Source organism: Octopus bimaculoides, chromosome 1, assembly GCF_001194135.2.
Source record: "Octopus bimaculoides isolate UCB-OBI-ISO-001 chromosome 1, ASM119413v2, whole genome shotgun sequence".
Lineage (NCBI taxonomy): Eukaryota > Metazoa > Mollusca > Cephalopoda > Octopoda > Octopodidae > Octopus > Octopus bimaculoides.
In genome coordinates this window covers 55,983,349-55,992,275 of record NC_068981.1, presented here as the reverse complement: position 1 = coordinate 55,992,275, position 8,927 = coordinate 55,983,349, and the positions used below count along the sequence as shown (strand labels likewise).

The following is an 8,927-nucleotide window of genomic DNA, read 5'->3' as shown; positions in this document are numbered from 1 at the left end:
TTTTGTGGGGGGGATTTTCCCGAAGAAGCTGAAAAACTAAATTGAATCAAGAATATTTGTGTATGTATTGTGAAGACAAATCAAAATTGTTTATTGCTTCATATCACCCAAACCTTTGTCACTTTACTTCTTCAAGGTCAAAATATTATTGTGTTAATTAATTAAGAGGAATGGTTGAGTTGAGGATAAATTTGAGGCTAGCACAGAGATTGGGATACAAAAAGGTAAACACTTTGATGTTTATTAAGAGGGATGCTCCTTGAGAAAACTATTTTTAAAAAATTGAAAATAAAGACATTGGTTTAGAGGATAGCAGTGTTTTTAAGCAGTAAAACTGAAATTCTGGAACATCTTTTGATCTATTGTTTTACACAATTCCTTGTCTGGTGGTGTCAATTTAGCCACATCCGAAGTGAATTCTTTGTCAAAATTGGTAGAATCAGAATCAGATTTCTACAGAAATGAGAAAAAAAAAAAAATAATGCAATTTTAATATACAGAAGAAATCTAGATATTCATAATGTTCAATGAAATTTTACGCACAAATTTGTAAAGTTCAACATTGAAGACATTACAAAAAAAATTTCATGATCATAAATGGGATTAAAGAGGTTCAAAAGCAAAATAAAATTGAAAAAAAAAGAAGAAAAATATGCATCCTTATTTAAAGCAAATAAGATATGTATGGATGTATTGTAGATATTTTCAATTGTGTGTGGACATTAAGTATCATCCATTTTATGTTTGTTATATTGGAGATATGATGCAGATAAGGTGCTGGACCACTGGTTACATAATAAATTGATTAAAATCTACAACTACTGTTGTGCCATTGGGATAAGACTTAATTCTGCTTCCATTGACAATAGTTCTATTCTTTCAGTTGAATAGTTAACAGTAAGAAGAGCATTCATCTACAAAAATGCTCCACTAACATGCAAATGTCCACACCAGCTCACAGATGTGAGCATGAAAAATAGAGGTAAAATAGATTTTAATGAAAGAGAATAAAAAAACTATCCTGAAATATATTCATTACAATGGTGTTATAAAATATTTCATTAATAATTACCACTCGTGGCTTAAACGGAGGTTCTATTTCTCGTCTCTCCAATTTCTCCCAATCAATAGGTTTGAAGAATGGATGGTTCCGGATTTCACCTTGTGGGCAGCCAGGCATCCCTAACCGAGTGATGGGGTTACGTTCAAGTAACTGTAAGAAAAATATGTTTTTCATGGCATTAAATAAAAATTTTGTGATAGCAAAAGAACATCAAAAAATTTACTTATAATACAAAAATCAAAGCTAACAGTTTAGTGAAAGAAAAAAAAAATCAGGCATGTCATTAAAAATACTATCTACGACATAAGACTATAGAATTACAAAGGAAAAGAAATTAATGCTGACATGTTCATGTCTTTTGTAATGTATGCATAATGAAAATGAGGGGATAGAGACCTACAAAATAGAAGTCATCTGGCATTTTCAATGAAATAACCGAGTGCTACAGACTAGGTCTGTGGCCAGATCAAGGAATCTGCTAAATGAAAAGTATCATAGTGGTGGAATATTACCATGGATAGAGCTATAAAAGCTATAAGACAGGCCTGGAAAGAAAGGGAGTAGCAAAGAGCAATATCAAGCTGCTACAAGCGAAGGAAGATGAGTGTATGAAGCATAGCATAGAGAGAAGTTGAAAGAAGGATTTCCAATATTTGGTACCAAGAGGAGCAGAGGTAGGTGTACAGGATTGCAAGGTTGTCTGTTAGGGTGAACCATGATGCTGATAGGAAAAAGTGTTATTAGAATAGCAGTAGCACTTTCTTCAATAATTATGAGAAAAGATAAGCATGGTGATATTTCTATGAGAAATTGTTGACTGTAGAAAAAAGCAGCTCATCAATCTGATATAGTTGATGTGATGCTGGAAATAGTTGCTGAAATACAACCAATACAAGGTGTCATACACAATGATTGGTGTAGCAGTATAATTATCAATAGCAAAAAAAAAAAAAAAAAAAAGCTAAAACAAGAAACTACTGCAAATGAACTAAATTTTGAAAGTAACAGTAAAAGTTTAGCACAACTGATTAGAAAGAGAAATTGCTTATATAAGATGAGTTTGGTTTTGTCCCAGGCTGGAGTATCGGAAGAAATCCAGGTTCACAAATCAACTTCTTTAATAGTTCAGATATATCAAGTAATATGCATAGGTGAGTGATGAGTAACGTCTCTGCTTTCTGTCAGGTTAACTTTTTGTTTCAATACTCTAGTTTAGCTCAGTGAGAAAATGTTATAATATTATAGCTTAATTTAGCTAAATGAAAAATGTGATGAGATAAAATCTACCAAAGAATGTTTGAATTTGTGGATGAAATGACATGTAAAAATGTACTTATAGTTATCTATATAGGCATTACTTTAAAAAAGTATCTAATGTATACATAGAGAAATATGCATGAAGATTACATGTAGAACTTCTGCAGTTTAACTGAAGGTTCTGTCTTATTAATATAAGCTGAAAAGGAAAAAAAGTAATACCCCACTAAGACATCTGAATGAATCTGGAGGTAGCCACCGAGGATAGAAAAGGTCATCATACAAAATGGACTGGAAAAGGTCATCTTCATCATCTCCATGGAAGGGTGATTGTCCCATCAGCATCTCATATAAGAGTACACCAAATGACCACCAATCCACAGAAATACCATACTTTTGTCCATGTAAAATCTAAAAAGAAAAATTAAGGAAATATTAAATTTATACACTACAGATATTAAGAACAAATTTGGATGCAAACAGTATTTTTTACTGATGGTTTTTATTACTAGAAGTTTTTTTTTTAAATAGTTATTATTTTGGGGGTGTTTTTCTTTTTCCATGGTGACATGTTTTAAACAATGAAGATGCAATTCACTATATATTCATAAATTACCTCAAAGTATGTTTGAAATGTCTAAAACTGACATATTTAATAATGATGATAAATAATATGTATACACATCATAATTCTAACATCTACTTCTCCATTCTTGCATAGGTCAGACAAAATTCATTGAGACAGATTTTCTACAGCTGTATGTCCTTCCTGTTACTACTCTCATCTGTTTCCTAACAAGGTGTTTTTTATGAGTTTATGAACTTTGGTTCTTTTCTCTAAAACTATATATACACACACACACATATATATATATATATATATATATATATATATATATATACACACACACACACACACACATACATACATGTATATATACATGGGTATATTCATATATATATGTGTGTGTGTGTGTGTGATATCATAAATCAATGAGTTATAGCATTCGACAAGACCCATTCAATTATTCAAATTGATGCTCTTTCCATTTATAATTTTCATGTTAACATCTTTGTATTTTATTTAATACCATTGATGTTGGATTGTTTAGCTTAAACCTGTGGGTTTTTTTATCTTTGTGCTAGCTAATTTATTTCCCTTATTACTAATTATTTAGTCTCCTTCAAAAATGCATCACTAAAATTTGGCCAAAAATAATCTTCTTTAGTCTCAAAATTTCATCCTTGTGTGGGGTATGTTTCTTCTTGTCAATCTTATAATATTCTACAACTACAAGCTACATTCCTTAAGAAAAGAACTGGCAAAAGATGACCATTTCTTATCCTTGTTCTTCAACAGCTGTTGTAACAAAAATGTCACATTCAAAGAAAATGTCATATTCATGACCACCCCACTTACATACAAACAGTCCTAAAGGTCAAGTTGTATTTCAGCTAGTATATTTCTATGAACTCTAGGTTGCAATGTTTTCAAATGAGTATTAGGAAATAGAAATTATCATTTATATACAACCTTGTATTACATTGTCTCTATTTGTTTTTAATAAAATTCTTGCTTACTTCTGGTGCTATATAATCTGGTGTTCCACAGAATGTGTTCGTTTTGTTCCTATCATCTATTCCCTCCTTACACATGCCAAAATCAGCAATTTTGATGTGGCCAGTTTTATCAAGCATCACATTATCCAATTTGAGATCTCTGGAATGAAAAAAAATTACACTTTAAGATATCAAAAATATTTTCCACTTTGTATTCTTTATTAATTCAGTTATCCTAAAGAGAAACACCTATCAAACTTTATAGCTATAATTCATTTTTAAATTTTACAGTTTTTTCACAAAGATACTTAACTTTATAAAGACACTAAATGATTAAGTCCACCAGGAGGAGAAAAATATATATAGCACTATGTATATAGGAACATTAAAACTTTATACGGATCTTAACTCCTCAGCCATCACATAAACAAATTTTTACACAATACAAATAATGATTCTTTCTTAGACAAAACCTAAAGAGCATAGCCAATTCAGTTGATCTTAGACGATTACTGATAATTATTTAACTAATTTTTGGTACAGTTTAAATCAAATGTATAAAAACTAAACTAAATAATATAAAACATCTAGTCCTGCTCTTTTTGTTGAAAGAAAAGATAATCTACAATCAATCACTTCAATTTCATTAATTTGCTAGTACTTAACTATTTGAACTTAAGATACAAGTTAAATGCTGTAAAATATTTATGTAAATAATGCCTTGTTTACACAGTGAATATTCTTATTTAAAATGAAAGTCTTTATGTTAACTGACCTGTACACTATACTTCGGGAATGTAGAAACTGTAAACCACAAACAATCTCAGCACCATAAAACCTAGAGCAAAAAAACAAGCATGAGGGACATATAGTCAATATATTATAATATCAAACAAAGAATGAACAGCAAGTCATTATTCACTCTTGTTTAAATAATAGTAATTGATAGAAAGCTGCTTAATATTGGCCTGAACATTATAACAAAGCAACTCAAAGGATATTTATGATATATATATATATATATATATGTTTGTATGCATAAATACAAAGTGGAATTTAATATAATGTAAAATAAGATGATAGGATAACATACATGGCAAGTTGGATACTAAATCTGCCGGCTTTCTGGATATGGAACATCAAATCACCACCATTTAGATATTCCATCACAAAGAAAAGGTGTGACTGAAAGTTTTTGGAAAAAATTATACATTTAGTAGTTTGGTAAATATCTGGACAGTTACTGAAAGCATATGTGTTTAACTTTGATTGATGTACGACTAAAATATTATTAAAATTTTAATGTTGATTAAATGAAGATGAAGGCTAATGATGAATTAAATAATATCAAGCAATAGAAAACAACATACTTTATATTATTATTTGTTTATTAGCTACAAGGGCCTGAACATAACTTGACTTATCGACAGGCGTGTAGTATAAGAACCTTATCCTTTCCATCTGCAGTTTTAAATAATAAACACACACATCTAATATGGTTCTGCTGGACTCATTTGTCATACAAAATGCCTTCATAAGAAAACTAAAAGTTAAAATAAAAACTGTTCATTGAAAACTAAAAGAGAGCTGTTCCTATATTGTTTACTAGAGAGTGATAAATGGGCAATTAAAATTGACAGCTACAAAAGGAAATTGTTAGTTACAAAAGGAGATTTTTATTTTAATATGAACGATTTTATACTTTTTTACAGACTACTAAATACAACATAAAATCAATTTTACTTACCTCTGATTGAAAAGAACAGAATAAATGTGTTAAAAATGGATGTTGTGCACCAAGTGCAAGAACTCTCCGCTCAATCATTGTACATTCAACATCATCATCCTCCAATACTACATCTTTTTTAAGAGCTTTTATAGCATAGTAAGTATGGCATTCTTTTAGTTCTGCCAACATAACCTATGTAAGAAATTATACATTAATTATTTTTTTACAATCCACATTCAAATTATTAAGTATATTATTTAAGATGCAAACAATAAGCATTTATTCTAACAGTGATTTAACACTGCCCTCTTTATATTCTAGAAACTGACTTACTTTACTTTTCATTTTATATAAATTTTACTTCTAGATTACAAAGGACTACTTACACATTTATTGAGGTCTTCCAGAAATAGTTTTACAATTTTGTTTATTTTGTTTTTAACTACATGAAAATTGCTTTCTTTAGATATTTACAAGACAATCATTATTTTGCCTTTTAGATTGTCAATGTTTATTAGCTGTTTTGACTCTTTATGCATCTGAATTTCTAGATTTCAGACACTGATAACAGCTGCATTGCAACCATTTTAACTTTTGTTTCTGCCACTAGTCACTGCTTAAACACCTCTGCCAAACAGAATGAGTAGTCAGCTCATTAACATTATAATCCCTGAAGGATTTTCTTCATTGTCGCTACAGTACCCTTCAACTATCTCTCTTGTACACACATTTCCTCAGTGTTAAATACAACTTGGAAGGTAGAGATAATCCATTATCTGGTTTAACACCATCACCTGGCCCTCAGCTACCTTTTTCAGAATCCACTCTGTTGGAAGACATTGGTCTAAATTCCTCATCTGAGACTAACATCCTCCCTTCCATCCTAATTTTGAAGAATCACACGTTAATAAAATTCTATTTTGTACAGTTTTGTTGATTTCTCATACTATCATCAATCAATATTGCATATAAAAATCTTAGCTATAAAGAGTCAAGTAAAATTAATTTTAAATGATCTTAATCAACATGGTATAATGGGAAAATATAATTTACCTTTCCAAAACTTCCTTTGCCTAATACTTGAATTAAGTTGAATTCTTCCAGTTTATATTTCTTTCCTGAGGACATCATCTCATCCCAACGCATATACTCATCAGAATCAGAGTCCTCACCAGCAGTTTTTGTTGATGATCCCTGCAGAGAAACACAGATTTTGTTATATAAAAAGCTCATTTTTGGATTCTATATATTTAGAAATTACAGAAAACTACACAGCCAGTTCATAATGAAACAAGATGTTTAATCTAAATTATTTTGGAAACAATTAAGTTTAGAAGTTTTGGTTTGAGCTTTTCTAAAACTTCTTGTTTAATGAAACAAGGTTTAGCAACACTAATACATCAGAAATTTTTAATTGATTTAAATTCTTTCTTGAACAATTTTATGATTGAAAAACTTATCCAAATTACTTTGATATTGTTAGACAGTATAGCTTTTTTAAATGTAATACTCAGATGAGTATTACATAGTACTGAGATATGAGTATTTCAAGTGTGAATGCATTAAACAGATTAAATAAAATAATTAAAATGATGTCAATGATTATTAATAATTCTATAAAAGTTTATCTAAATCAAAATTATTCAAGGTAAAATGCCTTATTATACATTACCTCTGGCTTCCCTTTCACAAGAGATGTTTTCTTAGGGGCTCCTGATTTTCGAACATTATGTAAGGCTTCTGCAAGCATCTTCTGATTAATTCCACATAGGTTAGATACATACTGCTTGCATTTTTTGTGAACATTAATTCCACATGCTGTAATTAAAAACCAATATCACATATATGTGTGTATATGTTTGTACACACACAAACACACACACACACACACACACAGTCTTTCATTTGTAGAATTATTTACATATTTTGAAAAGAAATAGAATTTTAAACATCACACATACACACACTGAAATGGATGATGTAAAAAAATCTTTAAACTGGTATACAAACAATAAAAAGCTCAGAGCATTAATCAGATAAAATTTCTAAAGATCCAGTACCTGTTCCTGGCAGTAAGATGAATTAAGATATAGAACAATGAGCTTACTACCTAAATACACAACAAAAACTAGAAAAATTTTTACATGGCCACCTGATCAACTAAGAATAGCAGCCTAATTTTCATCAAATCTCACTCAACAGTCTTAAAGAATAAACTGTAATCCCATATATCTCAAAAAAAAAACAAAAAAAACGGTCATAACAGGAATATATTTGATCATATTAGCCCCAGGGTTGTCCTGTATCTGGGAAGGCTGATACAGTGTCAAAACTCATATCACAGTTCTCAACTGTTTCAATATGCCTTGACATTGGATGAAGGCTTTTGTTCTAATGATAGGCTGCATGTAATAACTTTCATGAAACACAGTATCCTACATGAAAGTCATCATACATAGTTATGTAAGATCTCCACCAAGTGAGGAATATTTTACTCAATGATAATAAGGAGCAAATTTCAAACTGCACAATTACTGTATCATACTTCTTGAAGAATAGTTCATAGCACTACTTACACTGACACTTGAGACCTTGTCGAATGATACCATACAACAAGGTACCACAGTGGTCACAAAATGTAGGAGTCATGTAATTGTTATCTTTGAATTGATGGGGCACATCGATTTTGAATCTTTCTGTGAGCATCTGAAAAATATACAAAATAAAAAATATATTACTAATTGTAATAAAGTTAATCTTCTTGAAAAAAGTAGTTTACTCTGATTTGATAATACTCAATGTTGATTGTATCAGTTTCCAGTTTCTGATATGGTTTAATATTGTTATTTGTTACATCATCAATAAGCATTGATAATTTTGAGATGCATATGCAAATCTTCAAATTCTTGTTGTAAAGAAGTAGAGAATTTTATTTAGTTCTCTGACAGGAGATTTTTTTTTAAAGTTAAGAGAACCAAGAAACTACAAGTTTAGAAACATAAAAGGAGTAACATTGTTACATCCATGGAACTAACTTGACCCAGTCTTATTTTACAGTTACCATTACACTCCCATTTAAAAAATTTATATACCGACATTCCAAAACATTATATTCTCTGTCAGATTTCTTCATACTTTACTCCATACTGATACCCTGTACATTGCTTCTAAGCTATTTTGTGAATCAATCTAAATTACAATTCAAATGTAACACTTTACTTATAATACACTTCTTGGCATGAATGACTATAAAAATATTCATTTTTTTTTATATCAATTGCTATGGTTGAATAATCCTATAATTAGAATATTTTTGTA

The 8,927-nt window shown here is 29.9% G+C and overlaps 1 protein-coding gene across 7 annotated transcripts in view; it reads right to left on the bottom strand.

The window, feature by feature from the left end:
• LOC106880995 (protein kinase C delta type) overlaps positions 1-8,927 on the bottom strand; it is a 135,167-nt gene continuing 126,240 nt past the window's right edge. For all 7 annotated transcript variants that reach the window (XM_052966790.1, XM_052966808.1, XM_052966795.1 and 4 more), the window contains 10 exons: positions 8,186-8,315; positions 7,282-7,427; positions 6,663-6,803; positions 5,628-5,801; positions 4,974-5,065; positions 4,656-4,718; positions 3,902-4,040; positions 2,543-2,731; positions 1,073-1,213; positions 1-453 (listed from right to left, as the gene is read on the bottom strand). In XM_052966790.1, the coding sequence (XP_052822750.1) occupies positions 322-453; positions 1,073-1,213; positions 2,543-2,731; positions 3,902-4,040; positions 4,656-4,718; positions 4,974-5,065; positions 5,628-5,801; positions 6,663-6,803; positions 7,282-7,427; positions 8,186-8,315 (1,347 nt within the window). In that variant the 3' untranslated portion in view covers positions 1-321. The remainder of the gene's footprint in view (positions 454-1,072; positions 1,214-2,542; positions 2,732-3,901; positions 4,041-4,655; positions 4,719-4,973; positions 5,066-5,627; positions 5,802-6,662; positions 6,804-7,281; positions 7,428-8,185; positions 8,316-8,927) is intronic.